The sequence below is a fragment of the Cydia strobilella genome, chromosome 26 (genome assembly GCF_947568885.1).
Source record: "Cydia strobilella chromosome 26, ilCydStro3.1, whole genome shotgun sequence".
Taxonomy (NCBI): Eukaryota; Metazoa; Arthropoda; class Insecta; order Lepidoptera; family Tortricidae; genus Cydia; species Cydia strobilella.
Genome location: NC_086066.1, coordinates 8,704,805 through 8,725,757, shown reverse-complemented (window position 1 = coordinate 8,725,757; position 20,953 = coordinate 8,704,805). Strand labels below are relative to the sequence as shown.

The 20,953-nt window shown below is 39.8% G+C and overlaps 1 protein-coding gene and 1 long non-coding RNA gene across 2 annotated transcripts in view; both read left to right on the top strand.

The window, feature by feature from the left end:
* The window catches only part of LOC134753379 (uncharacterized), a 101,041-nt gene extending 95,190 nt beyond the window's left edge, over positions 1-5,851 (top strand). The window contains exon 3 of the long non-coding RNA XR_010128820.1: positions 5,449-5,851. This is a non-coding gene — a long non-coding RNA (uncharacterized LOC134753379). The remainder of the gene's footprint in view (positions 1-5,448) is intronic.
* A 1,183-nt stretch (positions 5,852-7,034) lies between these two features.
* The window catches only part of LOC134753369 (nucleolysin TIAR), a 115,913-nt gene continuing 101,994 nt past the window's right edge, over positions 7,035-20,953 (top strand). Inside the window, exon 1 of the mRNA XM_063689254.1 lies at positions 7,035-7,237. Within this exon, the coding sequence (XP_063545324.1) occupies positions 7,072-7,237 (166 nt within the window). The 5' untranslated portion in view covers positions 7,035-7,071. The remainder of the gene's footprint in view (positions 7,238-20,953) is intronic.

Genomic DNA, 20,953 nt, shown 5'->3' with positions numbered 1-20,953 from the left:
TTGAAGTTTTAAGATTTACCTCCGACGTTTCGAGGACGGCGTTGTCCCCGTGGTCTCGGAGAAGACTGGCTAAAGTTGACATCTTCTAGCCGCGCGAGTTTTTCGAACTACCCGCACTTGGTCTTGTTTATCAGCTTGAACGTTTTGTGCACTGGGGATGTTACTTTGTCGACACACAACACTAACGATATTCGATTTATCGACTGTCGATATTCGTTTCCGCTTACATTTGCTAATGACTGGATTCCATGTGGATGAGATCTTAAACCCTCGTCCCTTTAAAATAACAATTTAAAAATGTTAATAGTGCAAGTTTAAATCAGTGAAAAGCCATTGTTTCTTTTATGTGAGCGGTGGACTACCATGTCTAAGCGCGCGCCAAAGCAACAATAAATACGCCGTAAACAGACGACTACACGACTAGCATAAAAAATCGACAACAATAAACGTAAAAATCAAAACGGTCAGACAGATAGTTTTATTGTCATTCTGTTTCCAAAATTTCGTTACGATTAGTTAAGTTTTGAAGGAGGAAAATGTCGAGAACGAAACCTCGATTTCTGAGATTTTTACGCAGGATTTTTCGCCTAAGCTGCAGATCTTTATCGCACTTTAGGAGCTGGCCCCGTCAGCGCGACGGAGATATTCACCTAAAATTCTCATATCTGAAAGGGGGCTCAGCTGGTATTTCCTCTTACTGGTCATTTTGAAATTTAATTACTGTTAATTTGCTTAAAAACTTATGCAAATAACCCCAACACCTTAAAACTTGATCCCCTGGATAAGTTGCAGACGGGGTACCTTTGTTTGACATAATTATTGAAAGTTATAATGTAATGATTGTCATATTATCATTAGTCATAATTCTGAAACCGCTAACTTTTCAGGATTTTGCTCAGGTTATCCTATAAATAGGTAAGGTTAGGTTAGGTTTGTTTTATGACAATCCTGAAAAGTTAAAGGGCCCACTGACTATCCGTCCGCCGGACGATATCGGCCTGTCAGTTGTTCGGAACTGTCAAATGTTTGTTCTAACTGACAGGCCGATATCGTCCGGCGGACTGATAGTCAGTGGGCCCCTTTACGCGTTTCGGAGAAAAACCAAATTATGACTAACGAAAATGTGGACGAACAATACATTATGACCTTCAGTTACCGCGATAGTTACTCATGAAATAAAACTATGAAAACGGATTATATCGCGTATATTGAATTTATAATACATCCTGACGTTTCGAACCCTTTACAGCGTTCGTGGTCAACGGGTGACTCAATATACGCGATATAATCCGTTTTTATAGTTTTATTTCAATGCATTATGACTTAAAACTATATGGGAAACAATAGAGACCCGTTGCAGACGGGTAAACAAAAAGGGCTTGTAAGATATTACACATAGGTATATCATCAAATATGCATTAAAGATTTAGTTACAAGTTACAAGGTTACTTCCGCTATCTGACCCGGAACTATCGGCCCCCCTCTCCCCTTTACCTCTCGAAATAAGATATTATAGGTAATTATTTTGACTAAGAGCGATATTCTGATCCATTCGGTCTGTTAAGAGGCCTTAAGCTTTCCTTACCGAGAAAGCCGAATTACCTAATTAAGTTTTACTGCATGACATAACCCTGTTTTGACTTGTTTTTCTGTGATATTATGATTAGTGTGTATTTTTTATTGAATTTGTATGCCAATAGGCACGACATAGTCATACTGAAATTAATATTTATTTAACATCTTATAACTTACCTATGTTGAACAAATAAATCTTTGAATCTTTGAATTTTTGAATCTTTAATATTCAAACTAACCCGCCGCCTAAAGCCGCTGGCATACAATCGATGCTTCGTTCTTATTTTACGTAATGCTTAATTTACGTAACAATCTTTTTTTTACATTATTTCGGTGGCAAACAAGCATACGGCCCCTGATGTTAAGCAGTCTCCATAGCCCATGTATCCTGCAACTCCAGAGGAGTTACATGCGCGTTGCCGACCCTAACACTCCGCACCCTCGTTGAGCTCTGGCAACCTTACTCACCGGCAGGAACACAACACTATGAGTAAGGTCTAGTGTTATTTGGCTACGGTTTTCTGTAAGGTAAAGGTACTTACCCAGTTGGATATCATAAAGGTTGTATACATGTGCACAGATATATCCGTCAGACTCCAAACTAGGCTAAGCCTGTATCTGTGAAGTCTGCGAGAGCGATTGACAACAATTTTCACATGAGTTATGACAGAGGAGAGTTGTGACATTGTCGATTTTTTGGGAACCTCTTATCTGTTAGCTAGCTCGCAACAGTGCGCGTTTGTTAGCTTTAACTTCAACTAACAAACGCGCACTACTGCGAGCTCGTTATAAGTTTATGGATTCCAATAAATTGACGATGTCACAACTTTCCACTGTCACAACTCACCTCGGTCTCCCCTACATTGCTTAATACTAAAAGTAATTACTACAATACAAGTTATACATAGACTTCAATCTCACTGGCAGTCATTTTAATTTACAAATAAGAGTGCTGGAGTGGAAAAACTGTTTTATTCAATTTTCATTAGTAAAATTAATTGTTCTCATTCGCGGTTCCCTGAGCCAGAAAGCGAAAAATCTCCTTATAGGATCCTGTTTTTCTAAGAGGCGTTGATATTCGTAGACGTGGAAAAATATATGTAGTTCTTGACTATATTATCTTTAATATCATAGCTTCCGATACACCAATTATGACACTTGGCTCGATACAATTAATTCCCAAAGTAACCTCTACTTCGGACTTTTACTCCAACTTTACTCGGTTATTTATTATGTAATACTATAAACAAAAAAACAAAAAACTACAATCTTAAATTAAATATTAATTTCATAGCTTTCGAATTTCGATATTGTAGGGTAACGTTTTTAAAATAAATAAAAATCGACAAAATTTGATCAAAATTGACACTTGGCGCGCATGATCTTTCCCGTTCTTTCTTGCAAAATGTGACAGAGACAGCGGCAAACCGATGGAACGGCCTTAAGTATGCATTTTAAAATTTCGGTGCTTTCCGCCGCCGCTCTGCCGCTGGTCGCTGCTGCAAAGGCTGCGTTCAGCTTATGGTTGGGCCGTGTCGTACGGCTGTGATCGTGGCCCAAAATGGTCCCGCCGGATGATCAGCGCTGACCTTCGGGTCAGCATTATGCTGAGGCGAGACCATTTCGTGGTAAACTTTAACTTCTACCTATTTTATAAATTCCTATAGTTTTAGTTATACTTCTGTATGTAATTTTAGTTTTAAGTTTATGACGAATAAAACATTTGATTCTTGATTCTTGATTCTCCGCCCGCTTTTACATTACTCCATTAGAGGTGGGACGGTGTCTTAAGTTGTATTGAGAATTCACCAGTAACAATGTACTCAACTGCTCACCCCCATACTAAACGAATAAACCAATTTTCAATTTCCTTTAATATAAACATTTGTGGGTCAGTTAAATAAATGTAACACGCGGGATTCGAACCCTGAAAGCATTCTCTCGTACGCGACCGTGTAGTAAAAATGGAGGCTAGCCAACGTAATTAATGGGCAAATAAGTTATGCTTAGCAGTGAGGGGGTTGAATAACCTACATTTGTACGTATGCGTTAAATAAATAGGGTTATTATGTGGTCATAATTTCATTGCGTATTCCTTTTATTCATTATGCATTATTATTATCTCCGTTACAAACTCTCGGGTTTTCAGGCCCGGTCATTTATAAGGCGTGCGTGGGGATATAGATCCAACACGTAGAGGCCGTTTGGAGAGTTTTGATGTCATGTAGAACGCCTGCTGGAACCCATTCACGGGTACATAAATAGATACCCGTAAACCGGTTTCAGCAGGCATTGGGAGCTATTATAGAAAAGAAGAGTCCTGGTCTATGGCTTAAATTTGGGTGGAATATAAGACTGGGCTATTGCTAAGAGTTCCGGACACCTGCCATAACATTATTAGAGCTTTTCATTATTCTACAGAGAATTATTATATGAATTTGATACATATATTTTAAGTTTTTTTTTCTGCTGTAGACCCCTTCTGGGTAAAAGCCTCCTCCAGCTGTTTCCATTTGGCTTTATCTAGTGCAACACTTTGCCATTTCTGGCCTGCAGTGGCAAAAATTTCGTCCTGCCACCTGGCTGGTGGATGTCCTCTCTTTCTAGAGCCCGGGGGGCCCTTCCATTTGGTTACCTTTCCTGTCCACCTCCCCATTATGCATATTTGAGCATTATTTTCGTGTTAAGCAACTACATAGTTTTATCTAAACGATATAACGTCATGATATACCTATATGTCAAAGTCAAAGTCTAAATTCTTTATTCAAATAGGCCTAGCAACAAGCACTTTTAAATTGTCGTGTCGGACTTCCGGTTCGAACGCCATCTTGATAGTAGCCTCGTGATTAATTCCTTTGTTTGTTGCTCATTAAAATTGTTTAAAGTGTAATATCGATAGCTTTATTATACAGTAATCTAATTTGGTAGTGTGCAGTGAATGGAGAATTAATCTCAAAGCGTGTTTAACCACCATTTTGGAGTCAACGGCCGGTAGTCCACGTGCTTCTCGTAAAATCCAGCTATCGGTCTTACGAGACAATAACAACAATAACTACCGAACAACGTCGTGCTCTAAGAGCATTTGGTATTTCTACCTCTAACCGTGTCTGGCTAGAACCCTAGAGGCCCATAATTTTATTTACCGTACACTGGCTGAAGAAAATCAAGAAATATTAATTCGATCCCACGTGCCACTTTGACGTTGGCGAAATCATCGACAGTATCGATGGAGCCATACTACTTAAAGATTGATTGATTGAAATTGTCATGTCATGTTTTTGCTAAACCTACGCAGATTAAAATAAATTTTCACGGCCACACTAGATATTTTTTTAATAAATTTATCAAACTTATTATTTTAATTATTACAACATCAGTTCGGGCTTCTTTGAATCTATAGGCAATATTAGCCCATTTGCATTATGTCGCTTAATTTGTATAAATTGTGTGTATTTTTTTCGGCTTATTTTGTTTCTTTCTTTTTGTCTGTTAACTCCCGTGATTATTTTTCACTTGATGGTCATGCTGAGATGAGGCCATTTCGTGATACTTTATTCTCACTATGTTCTTTTTATGTATGTCTATTTTCTGTGTGTTTACGAATAAAAACATTATATTCTATTCTTTCTATGATTTTTGTTTGTCCATTTTTCTCACTGGTTATTTTTTATAATTATTATGTAAGTTATTATATTGGCGTGCTAAGATTACCTTGTTAAATATCAAAGTTTCCCGAACTTACCTTCAAAATATACCTTAAAAAATACAAAAATACGTCCAACAGTTTTAGCACCGACAAACGTTTCATAAATAAACATACTATACAAATAACAAACAAAACGAAACGTTCTCATCGAAGCGTGTTAAAAATAGTGAAGTTTATTTCAAAGTAACATCAATAGGACCGTCAACATCAAAATAAAATAAGCGGATAAAAAAAAGGGTTTCTTAAAAGATAAAAAGTGAAAGTAGGAACCGGCGTCAACAACAAACTGAAAAAAAGTTCAATTAAAAAAAGAACACGTTCAAAAAAAAGTTTTACCACAAAAGGTGTAAAAAAGTGTTAAAAAGTTAATAGTGTAGTGAAATGAAGTAGGTGATGTTGTCACGATGCTCGCTATGTCGACGTTGATGATGCCCGCGGCCACCATGACCACCATGACCAACGCCGGGCCCATCCCCGTTGCGCAGGCCAAGCTGGAGCCCAAGCTGCTGCAGCTGCCCCACCCCATGATGCTACAGCAGCACCAGCACACGCACCCCCACACCAAACTTGGTAAGTCGCTTTATGTCTAGTTTTATTTATTCCTTTTCCTGACTTTCTTTCTTCCTTTCTTCCTTTCTTCCTTTCTTCCTTTCTTCCTTTCTTCATTTCTTCCTTTCTTCCTTTCTTCATTTCTTCCTTTCTTCCTTTCTTCCTTTCTTCCTTTCTTCCTTTCTTCCTTTCTTCCTTTCTTCCTTCCTCCTTTCCTCCTTCCTCTAAACGTCACAGTGTAGTGAAATGAAGTAGGTGATGTTGTCACGATGCTCGCTATGTCGACGTTGATGATGCCCGCGGCCACCATGACCACCAATGACCAACGCCGGGCCCATCCCCGTTGCGCAGGCCAAGCTGGAGCCCAAGCTGCTGCAGCTGCCCCACCCCATGATGCTACAGCAACACCAGCACACGCACCCCCACACCAAACTTGGTAAGTCGCTTTATGTCTAGTTTTATTTATTCCTTTTCCTGACTTTCTTTCTTCCTTTCTTCCTTTCTTACTTTCTTCCTTTCTTCCTTCCTCCTTTCCTCCTTCCTCTAAACGTCACAGTGTAGTGAAATGAAGTAGGTGATGTTGTCACGATGCTCGCTATGTCGACGTTGATGATGCCCGCGGCCACCATGACCACCATGACCAACGCCGGGCCCATCCCCGTTGCGCAGGCCAAGCTGGAGCCCAAGCTGCTGCAGCTGCCCCACCCCATGATGCTACAGCAGCACCAGCACACGCACCCCCACACCAAACTTGGTAAGTCGCTTTATGTCTAGTTTTATTTATTCCTTTTCCTGACTTTCTTTCTTCCTTTCTTCCTTTCTTCCTTTCTTCCTTTCTTACTTTCTTCCTTTCTTCCTTCCTCCTTTCCTCCTTCCTCTAAACGTCACAGTGTAGTGAAATGAAGTAGGTGATGTTGTCACGATGCTCGCTATGTCGACGTTGATGATGCCCGCGGCCACCATGACCACCAATGACAAACGCCGGGCCCATCCCCGTTGCGCAGGCCAAGCTGGAGCCCAAGCTGCTGCAGCTGCCCCACCCCATGATGCTACAGCAGCACCAGCACACGCACCCCCACACCAAACTTGGTAAGTCGCTTTATGTCTAGTTTTATTTATTCCTTTTCCTGACTTTCTTTCTTCCTTTCTTCCTTTCTTCCTTTCTTCCTTTTTTCCTTCCTCCTTTCCTCCTTCCTCTAAACGTCACAGTGTAGTGAAATGAAGTAGGTGATGTTGTCACGATGCTCGCTATGTCGACGTTGATGATGCCCGCGGCCACCATGACCACCATGACCAACGCCGGGCCCATCCCCGTTGCACAGGCCAAGCTGGAGCCCAAGCTGCTGCAGCTGCCCCACCCCATGATGCTACAGCAGCACCAGCACACGCACCCCCACACCAAACTTGGTAAGTCGCTTTATGTCTAGTTTTATTTATTCCTTTTCCTGACTTCCTTTCTTCCTTTCTTCCTTTCTTCCTTTCTTCCTTTCTTCCTTTCTTCCTTTCTTCCTTTCTTCCTTTCTTCATTTCTTCATTTCTTCATTTCTTCCTTTCTTCCTTTCTTCCTTTCTTCCTTCCTCCTTCCTCTCTAAACGTCACAGTGTGAATGAAGTAGGTGATGTTGTCGCGATGCTCGCTATGTCGACGTTGATGATGACGGACAGACAATACGAAAGCATCTTTGCCAATGATAAAATGCCAAACCACCAATAAATAGGTTCATTGTTTACTGGCAATATTGGCATATTTTTATGTGTTGCGTCATAGAGTAACTTATACTAGAGCGGTACTGTCATAGTAAATTTTGTAACCCCAGTAAATTCACTGCCATCTGTCGACACACTTTAAAACTAAAAATGAAGATTTATAAAAATACGATAAAATATATTTAAATATGGATAAATGTTTTTTTTTATTTGCATTAATTATTTTTATGATTTTGACCCATGTTCTTTCACTGATATGCGTTAAAATTGTTAAATAACAAACGAAACCGTCAACGCCATCTATACGACAGTAGGCCAAAGCTAGTAGCGCCCTCTGAACGAGAATCAAATTTTCTTAATTTTCGAGGCATGTTTTTTCCTTAGACTGTATCCATCTATTACGGAGTTATATCTATCTTTGCGTTGCGTGATCACTTTACGACCAAATAAACAGGCAGTGGGTGGCATTGCAACTTTTGAAAATATGATATAAATCTAACATAACTCGTATCTCGCTCGTACCAATGTGTAAAAGCTTGTACGCGATTTTCAGCTAGTAGTAAAATCAAGATTAGATTTTTGAAGTCAGAATGCCGCTTTTTGTGTGTTTGTGGTTTCTAAATAGCTTTATTTGTACGTATATTTCGAGTGTTTTGCCACATTTTAATTAACAACATTTTAACATTGTTTTATTGTAAGAGGGAAAGGATTTAAGTAGGTTCTGGAGACCAAGGATCTCTAGAACTGTGGCGTATCAAAGAGAATTAAGAAGACAGAGTGCTCACTCCATACATCGGCACAGAATAAGTAATAGTATTATCATACAGAACGGCCACGCACCGTCCCGCCCCGACTCGAATTACCTCGCCCCGCGACAGCAGATTGACGGCCGTTTGCCGGCCGCTCAGTACTATTTTTAAGCAACTTACTCACACTATGACGCATGACGCGTGTACAGACGTGCCGTTCATACATAGAAACGTGATTTTTGATGTATAGCATGTGTCGCGACTGACGTAAAGTGTATTGCTCAACAATTTATAACTCATGGAGACTATATAAAGGAGCCAAATCTCTATGTACGAAAAGTGTCTATCAAAAAACAGTAATTAGGCGGCGCCACCATACACTGAAATACTACTAAAAACAACCTACGTAATTTGGTCGGGTTATTTGTTGCCTTATATGGTTCATGTTATACTCGTGTCCTAGAGCCTAACTAGCTCCACCGAAGAGATTAGGAACTATTATTTAAAGCTGAAAGCGGTCACTTTTGCAACAATTCTGCTATAAGAGATTGGCATCCATTCTATACCATCCATAATTATTAGACCGCAGTTTGACTTCTGATCATAGACATAGTTTATACAAGTAGTTATAGACGCGCCACCGATCGACCGGGGGTAAGAGAAAGAATATTCATATAACTTTTTTTTTTATGAAATAGGAGGCAAACGAGCAGACGGATCACCTGATGGTAAGCGATTACCCATGGACACCCGCAACACCAAAGGGGTTGTAAGTGCGTTGCCGGCCTTTAAGAGTACGCTCTTTTCTTGAAGGTTTGAAGGTCATATCGGTCCGGAAATACCGCAGGCGACAGTTCATTCCACAGTTTAGGATTTGGGCAGCATAGGATTTTTACTCTTTCACTCTTATGAATTTCGGTATTTCGTCATCGTCTCCTACCTATGATGCCACCCGGTCGGTGATAAGAACAAAGCATGGCACTATTTTCTCTTTCCTCTTATAGGAATCGCAATAAGACTATCTTTCTCTATCAAAGAGTGTCAGGCCCTTGCTTCTGATCCTTGTAGTGGTGCTAAGCTTCACAAGAAACCTGATGTTGCCAGATTGAAAATTGGTGCCTGTAGTTTTTTTTTGCATATATTCACAAATTTATTTACATACAAGATATATACAGTGGTACTACGTAAACGAAATTAATAACTAGCTTAAATCTAAAATAGGCCCTTGAGGCATTGTACCAAGGATGCTGGCGGCATTTCCCCGCTGTATCGCAATGCTGATACGTTGTGCGAGAAAGCCGCCAGCTCTTCGGTCACCAGTTACGTCAACCAGACGCTTCGCGATTTCTGCAAACAACTTATGCGCGCTGGGACCCCATGGACCTAGAGTTTCAACTCCAAAATAATGTTTTCCCCTCACTAGCTCGGAAAGTTGTCGTTTATCCTTCAATACAAGCGGGGAAAAACGCGTTTTCTCCACTAGTGGGGAAAGAAATTTGACTTTGGATGGAGCGTGTTTAAGTAGCTTGACAGATAACAAAAAGTAAAACGCTCATGATAATGGTTCGTTCGATATTAATTATCATTAAATAAATGGTTTGAGAATCTAATAAAAAATACCAAATTTGGCTTTATTTAATGTTTTTTTTTTTTTATAATGATTTTAAGTCATAAACCTTAAAATTCCATAAGAAACGTTTGTTTTTTTATAATGATGTTAAATATAATTCTGAACGCACAAGTTGAGTCGATGCAATTTCAAAACGCATCGTTGACATTTCATACATCAGAAATGTCAACATTGTCAACAATTTTTTTGCTTAAAACCTTTTCTTACCGACTCGCGTAAAAATACACAACTTCCAGAGTTTTCTGTTATAATATCGTAAAGAAATGAGTGATTCCAGTGATGAAGATGATCTAACGCCTGTGGATGTTGCACTTTCCTCGCTATAGTGAGGTGAAATAATGTTTATCGGCGGCGGTAATCGCTTACCATCAGGTGATCCGTCTGCTCGTTTGCCTCCTATTTTGTTTTTGCATATTATATATGTGATAATGATGTTTGAAGATTTTCCTTTGTTTCTCTTGAATGCTATCATCAGAGAGACCAAAAATATACAGTTTAAATAAAAAGATTTTCCAAAGCGGGCCAGCAGCGGAACATACATACGTAAAAAGTTTTTTTTTTTCAAAAATTTATCTTTAAATACTAGCTGTTATGGTTGACTGTTTGATTGTATTTTTATTTCAACGGGGAACTCAAGACAAGTAAACCCAAAAATAATCAGCTTGCGTAATGCGTTGTTTTATCATAGTCATAATCATAGTCATTTATTTTATAAGCCAATTTACAAGTCAGTTGCTAAATAACATCAACTTACTATACAGTAAAGTTCATCGATTAATATTGTCTTCGGTTACCGCGATAGTTACTCATGAAATAAAACTATGAAAACGGATTATATCGCGTATATTGAATTTATAATACATCCCGACGTTTCGAACTCTTTACAGCGTGACCCGTTGACCACGAACGCTGTAAAGAGTTCGAAACGTCGGGATGTATTATAAATTCAATATACGCGATATAATCCGTTTTCATAGTTTTATTTCATCGATTAAGTTACATCATATTAAAATAACAGTAAAATAACTTACATTAAAAATTACAATAATTCATTAAGTACATAAATAGTAAAGTCACAAATTCATTGAAATTATTATTACGGGTCACCCGTTGACCACGAACGCTGTAAAGAGTTCGAAACGTCGGGATGTATTATAAATTCAATATACGCGATATAATCCGTTTTCATAGTTTTATTTCATCGATTAAGTTACATCATATTAAAATAACAGTAAAATAACTTACATTAAAAAATACAATAATTCATTAAGTACATAAATAGTAAAGTCACAAATTCATTGAAATTATTATAACATCCATAATAGCAATATAAAAATAATGAAATTCAGCATGATTAATATATAACTATAATAGTGTTGCTATGACCACCTCATATGTGCCATTATCAACCAAAAGGGTACTTATTGTCCCTTGTCAATTTCCATAAAGATTGAATTTGAACTCAACCTTATCGGCAACCGACAATGTGGTACCTTTTAATTGGAAACGTAACATATGTTGATGATCGAATAATCTCTGTTTAGCCCTGTGTGTGTGTGTGTGTGTGTGTGTGTGTGTGTGTGTGTGTGTGTGTGTGTGTGTGTGTGTGTGTGTGTGTGTGTGTGTGTGTGCGCGCGCGCGCGCGTGTGTGTGTGTGTGTGCTGTTTATGGTTGAATGGTAGAGAATGCCTTTAGGCATTAAGTCCGCCATTTTTACATTTGTATTTTGTGCAATAATAGGACGTGGGTCTTATTTAGTTTGCAAGATTTGACCCCAGCTTATACATACAAACATTGCAAGTTAAATAAAAGCTTGTAACTAAACAAGGATCTCATTTAGGGCATCTTCTATGAAAAGGGACCTTATTGTCGATGGCGCTTGCGCTGCACAAAGTCGCGCGGCATTGTATTTATATCGGAGCATCGTTAATAATGGCGTAAGCGCCATCGACAATAAGGTCCCTTTTCAAAATATTTATCAGTACGGTTTTTACTCACTATTATTTTTAGTCGCTTTTGGCGACATGTTTCGGATTCTTTGGGAATCCATCCTCAGGCAATAATAGTGAGTAAAAACCGTACTGATAAATATTTTGAAATATGTCTCACGATAGTTTAAGTGCGAAGGTCCCTTTTTATAGAAAATACCACATTTGAGAACCAAATTTTTGAAGTCGGTTAAAAATCCAATTTGCACACATATCATAAGATAAGAAACCTTAAAACGCAACTTTGCACCTGTAGCAATATTGCAAGAACTTGCTCACCGCCGGGCCGAGGCATTACAAATTAACCCCCCTCCCCCTAGGGGAAGGGGGGCTTGTTAGCGCGCCTGAATATTTGAGGGTCGGGTCGGCAAGTTCGCTCGCAGGAATATTTGGAACAGTAAACAATGGTAGTTTGTAATTTGTAGCGATGCTACATACATTGATATACAAGAGAACCTACCATTCATGTATACTCCATCTGCAAATTCCCATCTTTGTGTGCAAAATAAATATATTTTTCATTTTTTTTTTTTCTTTTTTTCATTAAACCTCCAAAACATCAATGTCGGATTTTCAACAAAATAACATGTTTTCCAGTATAACACTTATGTAAAACTAAAGCATACCTTCTCAGCTGTAGGTTGAGTAAGATATCCAGCCTCTTAATCAGCTAACTTCGAAGAACAGGTTAAGAAAAGCACATGATCTTGGCGAAACTTGACATCCAAATTACATCACAACCACTGTACAGAACTTAGCCAAAAGCATATCAAAATGTTCCTCGCAGTTCACTGAAGCTATTTAGATCGGTCACGTTTCGAGTTATTTAGTATTTTCAAAATCATATATGAAATCTGAAATCATTGGTTGATTTCTTCTTCTTCTTTTAAAATTATGGCTTCAGCCCAGTGGGACTATTTCGCCAGTATCAAGGTATTAAGAGGTTTAAAAACGACAAAAATTGTACGGTTGTACAAGATAGTGTACGGTGATTTGTTAGCTCTTGTAAATCGATAGCTAGACTTTACAAGAAGCACGTGGACTACCGGCCGTTGACTCCAAGATGGTGGTTAAACGCGCTTCAAAATTAATTCTCCATTCACTGCACACTACCACATTAGTTTACTGTATAATAAGCTATCGATATTACACTTTAAACAATATTAATGAGCAAAAAACAAAGTAATTAATCACGATGCTAACTATCAAGATGGCGCTCGAACCGGAAGTCATTGGTTGATTTAAAAACGAGAATTGTAGGTACATCAGGCAATGACGTTTATCTGTCTAAAATTGAAGTGACAATTGTCACGGTTTAGTTCTACGCACAGATAAACGACATTGTAAATAAAACGAAGTAAAGAATGGCATTAAGTATATAATTATTAGTAATAAACATTAGTCTTGTAAAGTAGTATTAATGATAACAAATATATATTTTATTTGAACATTGTTCGAATTAGAAAGTAGTTCGAGGTGATTTGACGTTCGGAAGGCAAGGGCGTATTGGAACGTTATCTGCGAAAAAAATATTTTTTCTTGGAGGGAAGACAGATTGGATTATGGATGGTATAGAAAGGATGCCAATCTCTTTTGGCAGAATGAGGGCTAACGCGTATGAATTCGCCGCTAGGGGCTCTAGTGTAGATGGTGGTCTTTTCCATAGCTCGAAATGTCAAATGTCACTTGTCACTTCAATGACTGACAGATGTTCTATAGTCTTTTGGACCACCATCAACAGAGGCGCCAACTGGTGAGCAAAAAAACGATAGCCCTCATTGTTGCAAAAGTGACCGCTTTCAGCTTTAAATAATAGTTCCTAATCTCTCCGGTGGCGCTAGTTAGGCTCTGGGACATGAGTATAACATGAACCATATAAGGCAACAAATAACCCGACCAAATTACGTAGGTTGTTTTTGGTAGTATTTCGGTGTATGGTGGCGCCGCCTAATTACTGTTTTTTGATGGACACTTCATACATAGAGATTTGGCTCCTTTATACAGTCTCCATGGATTGGATACTGGATGGGCTCGGGGACGCAACGTTTTAGCGAAGCTCGGAGAACGGACAAACGATTGTCCTCTGCCGCCTGATTAGGAAGGGAGGAGCCTCTTAAATGTTAAGTGCGCGTGATTCCGCGTGTGATTTACTATGGTGCGCGTGAGAAACGGACTCGTTATCGCTACCACCCCCCACGGCAGGATGGAATACCGCGCCCCTCAGCGCGCAGGTGCCCGCCGCCAGCTTTCCGGCGTGGCGCAGTGACGCCATAATCTACGCCGTAGGACGCAGTTCCGGCTGGCAGGCTGCGTGTCTCAGGACGATGCCAAGGCGCTTTTAATGCGAGCCCCAACACAAAGGGCCAGCCCTTACGGCCTGTCCTCAGCCCGGCTTCGCTAAGCCCGGCTTGACGGACGCCCGCACTTTTCGGCCGGCGCTTTGGTCGCCGCTACCGACATCGGGATTGCACCAGCAGCGACGTCCACGAAGGTTTCGTGAGTGTACTAACTTTTATACCTTATTCCGGCCGGAATTTCACGTCCCGTTTTACCTCGCGACCGCTAGCGTAGAGATAAGGGTGTAAATTGACCACTGCCCTAGCGGCCATGTAAAGTAGGGACCTTCATACTGACCTACATTAAACTGCATGTAACTTATCTGGGCTTGTCAATTAAAATCTCCCTGCTAGGCTTCCAGCACCGGTTTAGATGTAACAAGAGGTCCTTGTACTCCAATAGGACAATACTCTGCCGCAGGCATATCTAGGCTTTATTCTAAATTCACCATAGGTTCTTTTGATTCTTAACAATCTCCTTTTTATCCACTACAACACAGCTTTTTTTTATACACGACAGATTTTAGAATTAGTTTTAGGTCAAGTAGTTGGAGACTGAGTTTGTTCTGCTTCTTTGTGTTTACTTATTCACGACGGCCATTCTACAAAAAAAAATATAAGAAAAATATGGCATAATCATACACAATTACATTTTCAAATCATATTTGTACGACTACTTTTTTAGGGTCTCGTACCCAAAGGGTAAAAACGTGACCCTAATACTAAGACTCCGCTGTCTGTTCCATTCGCTGTCACCATTGCAGGCTGTATCTCATGAACCGTGATAGTTAGACAGTCGAAATTTTCACAGATGATGTATTTCTGTTGCCGCTATAACAGCAAATACTGAAAACAGAATAAAATAAATATTTAAGTGGGGCTCCCATACAATAAACGTGATTTTTTGCCGTTTTTTGCGTAATGGCACAGAATACATAATAGAATAGAATAGAATAGAATAGAATAGAATAAGATTTTATTCGTAAGCACAAACAATCAAGACAATTACATAATATAAAAGAAAACATAAAATAAGATTAAAGTGCCACGAAATGGCCTCATCTCAGCATGTTGCTGGTGACTTCCAGCGCTGATCTTCCGATGAGACCATCAGGTGTGAAAAATCACGGAAGGTAACAGACAAGAAGAAAAGATACATACAATAACATACAATGAACAAATAGCTAAATAAGAAAAAGGTTAGTACTAAGTACAGAAGATTCACTCTCTGACAAAACGCGACTACTACGCGCAAGGCGGCGCAAGCGCGTGCAGGCGTCCGTTCCATAGCGGTGTGCGGCAATTACTATGGCAAAACCTCAAAATTGAGGCGGCCGCAGGTACTTGTAGCGACGCGACGAAATCGCGGAGTGAGACACGCCTGGTAATGATACGGAACCCTTCGTGCGCGAGTCCGACTCGCACTTGGCCGGTTTTTATTTAAGCGTAACTCGGATTACTGCGTGAGATTTTACTGTGACCATTGTAACGACATAGGACGTGTAACTGCCCTATGTAAATGTAGCCTCAGGGCTCTGGTTACTGAAATACGAAGCTAGCTTTGTACTAAGTATATGTGGTATTTTCTATAAAAAGGGACCTTATTGTCGATGGCGCTTACGCCATTATTAACGATGCTCCGATATAAATAGAATGCCGCGCGAAGCTGTGCGGCGTAAGCGCCATCGACAATAAGGTCCCTTTTCATAGAAAATGCCCCATATATCAAGATCCATAGGCTGACTGGGAATTGATAGAGTTCCGGTTACTCTGGTTATGATTTTAGCTGAAAATCGTTGAGCATTAGACTTTTTTGTTTGCCGCGACATATTGCCGAGTAGCATACTGATAGTTCCGCTACTTGACGCTAGATGTACCTATATACTACGAAAATAATAGTCTTTTTAGTAACAAAACCGATGTATGAAGTGAGCACTCTATGTCTTCTTAATTCTCTTTGGTAATACACGGTTACGTACTGGCACAGGGCGGACACGCTATACATCAAAAATAACTTGCGTTTCTATGTGTGAACGGCACGTCTGTACACGCGTCATGCGCCATAGTGTGAGTGCCGGCAAACGGCCGTCAATCTGCTCGCGGGGCGAGGTAATTCGAGTCGGGGCGGGGCGGTGCGTGGCCGTTCTGTATGATAATACTATTACTTATTCTGTGGTACTGGCCTATGTAAATGTACTTACTCAAATACGAATCTACGTGGCCCTTTATACCTACTAAGGGCCACTTACACCATCCCACTAACCCGGGGTTAAGCGGTTAAATCGTTAACACAGTGTTAAATTGTACTGGTAACCATGGTAACACCAGGCTTAACCGGTTAACCCCGGGTTAGTGGAATGGTGCAAGTGGCCCTAAGAATGTCGGTCGGTTTTTCACGGGCCAAATACTTGTTTAGAGTTTTGAATGATTCACGGTTAGTTTCACTAGACTTATATTGACCGGGATATAGACCGTGATTACCTTTTGTATTATTTGTGTGCTCCCGATATTTCGACGCAGTTACATGCATCATGTTCACGGTCTATATCCCGGTCAATATGTCTAGCAAATACTTGTTTGCCACCGTGGTATTTTATTTTATGATCAAACAAGTTAAACAGGCATAACAGCAAACAGTAAATTAAATACACAGAAAATTAAAAGAAAAATAAAATAATAATAATAATATACAATGAATCACAAATTACAATATTAACATCTAAAAATAAATAATTCCGCAAGCTCGGCCGAATTTCACCTTCCCACAAACGGAGTTTCGTTCTCATTTTAAACCTACGGGTTGGATTGAAATAAAACTTTGCACATACAATGACATGAGGTATAAATAGGTCTGTAATTGGTTTATATAACAGTTTATGAAACAAACGAAATAGAGCGAAAACAAGGTTTGTATGAAAAACTTAAATTCGCTGTATTTTTTAAACTATGGTATCTGAAGCTACATAAACTAATTACAGACATAGATATACCTTATCCTATTGTAAGTACAAAGTTTCAGCGCAATCTAGCTACTCGTTTTAAAATGAGAGCGGAACTACTTTTATATGGAAAACCGAGCTCTTCTTAAAAACGTATCCATCTTCTTAAAAACCTCAAACATACATCACGCACCACCCAATTTTGCCCGGTTTCATGCAGTAATACAGTCTACAGTAATGCAGTCGGCAGTAGTGTCGCGCTGCAATACTGCAGCGGTAATGCTGGTGCAGTGTGAATCCGAACGTAGCCCTTCCAGTTTAACCTGTAAACAAATCTCTGACTTAATTCCTTGTGATAGAGTCGTGAATGGCAACGGCTGTAAAGAAACTATTTCGTCGTATTTGAATAGGCGACTCCCGTTGACATAGGCTAAGTAGGGCGCTTCTAAACACAAGCATACATTCAACCCCTATTTTTAGGGTTCCGTACCCAAAGGGTAAAAAAGGGACCTTATTACTAAGACTCCGCTGTCCGTCTGTCCGTCTGTCCGTCTGTCCGTCTTTCCGTCTGTCCGTCTGTCCGTCTGTCCGTCTGCCCGTCTGTCCGTCTGTCCGTCTGTCCGTCTGTCCGTCTGTCCGTCTGTCCGTCTGTCCGTCTGTCCGTCTGTCCGTCTGTCCGTCTGTCCGTCTGTCCGTCTGTCCGTCTGTCCGTCTGTCCGTCTGTCCGTCTGTCCGTCTGTCCGCCTGTCCGTCTGTCCGTCTGTCCGTCTGTCCGTCTGTCTGTCTGTCACCAGGCTGTATCTCATGAACCGTGATAGCTAGACAGTTGAAATTTTCACAGATGATGTATTTCTGTTGCCGCTATAACAACAAACTAAAAAGTACGGAACCCTCGGTGGATGAGTCCGACTCGCACTTGTCCGCTTTTTTAATGGCTGAGCTATCGAGACTACAGCTCACATAACTGGTATACAAAGTAACACGTTTTTATTCCTCTAGAGTGTATGTCATGGTTAGGTGTAATAATTCCATGTTCATTAGCCCCCGCGGCGATTAAACGGGCGAGGCGGCACGACATACGGGGTTATGTAATTAACCGACTTTTATAAACGAGGGTTATGCTATTTTATAGAAATTCTCATACATATTTACTTACTTAATGGCGCAGCGACCCAAAATGAGTCTTGGCCTCCGACGAGTATACGCCAGTCGTCTCGATCCTGTGCCATCTCCAGCCAGTTATCGGCATGGAGATCGCTCAAGTCTACTCCAACAGCATCGCCCCAGCGATACCTGGGATGTCCGACCGGCCTCCGCCCCACCTGGCGTCCCAAGTATGCCCTTTTAACGTCGCGATCCTCCTCCATTCTCAAAACGTGGCCGAACCAGCGGAGACGGTGAGCTTTTGTCTCGCCTATAATCAAAGATAGATATAACTCCGTAATAGATGGATACAGTCTAAGGAAAAAACGTGCCTCGAAAATCACGAAAATTTGATTCTCGATCAGATGGCGCCACTAGTTTTGGCCTACACTCGTACAGAGGGCGTTGACTGTTTCGTTTGTTATTTATAATTTTAACGCATACCAGTGAAAGAACATGGGTCAAAATCATATAAAAATAATTAATGCAAATAAAAAATCATTTATCCATATTTAAATACATTTTATCGTATTTTTATAAATATTTATTTTTAGTTTTAAAGTGTGTCGACAGATGGCAGTGAATTTACTGGGGTTACAAAATTTACTATGACAGTACCGCTCTAGTATAAGTTACTCTATGCTATAATGTTGGGTGCAGCCACAAGATCTTCAATCTCGACGTTTTTTCGGTCTAAAACTGCCATTTTCTCTTCTCACAGGGCCCAGGATCTTTCTAAGTATTCTCCTCTCCACCAGGAGCTTGTTTTCTTCTTTAAGTGTTAGCGTCCAAGTCTCGCATCCGTACATGAGTATCGGCCCTATGACCGTCTTATATATACCATAGAGTAACTTATACTAGAGCGGTACTGTCATAGTAAATTTTGTAACCCCAGTAAATTCACTGCCATCTGTCGACACACTTTAAAACTAAAAATAAATATTTATAAAAATACGATAAAATGTATTTAAATACGGATAAAAGATTTTTTTATTTGCATTAATTATTTTTATATGATTTTGACCCATGTTCTTTCACTGGTATGCGTTAAAATTATAAATAACAAACGAAACAGTCAACGCCCTCTGTACGAGTGTAGGCCAAAACTAGTGGCGCCATCTGATCGAGAATCAAATTTTCGTGATTTTCGAGGCACGTTTTTTCCTTAGACTGTATCCATCTATTACGGAGTTATATCTATCTTTGTATATACGTACATACATACATATAATCACGCCTATTTCCCGGAGGGGTAAGTATCAACAGTGTTATCCCTAAAAAGCGATATTTTCCAGACAGCCTTGTAGCGCAGTTAACAAATATCATTATACAGTTAACAAATATCATAATATCATTGTTAAGAATTTTTGTGAAAAAAGTTCAAATAGGTACTTAATTTCCTTGCGTGCAAACTTTTCCAGCATTGACCGAGAGCTAGCCCTGATCCTGAACACTGTCGCCAGCAGTATTTCCGGACCGATACGGCCTTTAAAGGGACCCACTAATTATCAGTCCGTCGGACGATATCAGCCTGTCAGTTTGGACAAAAAGTTGACAGTTCCCAACAACCGACACCCTTATACCTTATAATACTTTATCCTTATAATACAAATTGTCGTATTCTTTATACTCACGTGAGTTAAACCGTGTTACCTTGATGTTAGTATGACTCACGACAGTTTAAATTCGATCTTGTAACAATCCAAATGTGTGTCGTTGGCGTACGTGTCGCCATTATTATTTTTTAGATTAAGCCAGGTCCCCACAGAAAACCAGCGCCACGGTTTGCCGCGGCACTATGCTGAGTGGGGATCCTTTTTGGCGTCCAAATGTTTTTTTGTCTGCATGCTTTTCTTTTTTTTATGTACTATGTTGTGGCGTCAAATAAATGTATTTTCTTTCTTCTTCTTTCTTCAAATGGTTAAGTTTTGTCATGTCTACAGAAAATTTGCCGGTTCTCCCGAACGTTTTTGTTAAATTGTAAATTTCGGGGCTAGCTCTCAGACTATAACGCCGACGGATCACGCACTTTGTGTAACTTTATTTTGTTTGAGGTTTTTTCATCCTTTACCAATGTTAAATCAAAACGATGGATAGGGAGATAATTCACAACAGTTAGCAATACCGAATAGGTAGTAAAATACTTTATTGTAAGTATAAAAAACGGACAAGTGCGAGTTGAACTGTCGCACGAAGGGTTCCTTACCATTACTCAAAAGAAGGCAAAAAAATCACGTTTGTTGTATGGGAGCCCCACTTAAATATTTATTTAATTCTGTTTTTAGTATTTGTTGTTATAGCGGCCATAGAAATACATCATCTGTAAAAATTCCAGCTATCTAGCTATCACGGTTCATGAGATACAGCCTGGTGACAGACGGACAGACAGACGGACGGACAGCGGATTCTTAGTAATAGGGTCCCGTTATTAACCTTTGGGTACGGTTCCCTAAATATTTTTGTAAAAGTTAAGTATTTGTAAAAATGGAGTTAAACAAGATGTTTATGACATGAGTGTTTTATTTGAAGCAAAGATAGATATAACTCCGTAATAGATGGATACAGTCTAAGGAAAAAACGTGCCTCAAAAATCACGAAAATTTGATTCTCGATCAGATGGCGCCACTATCTT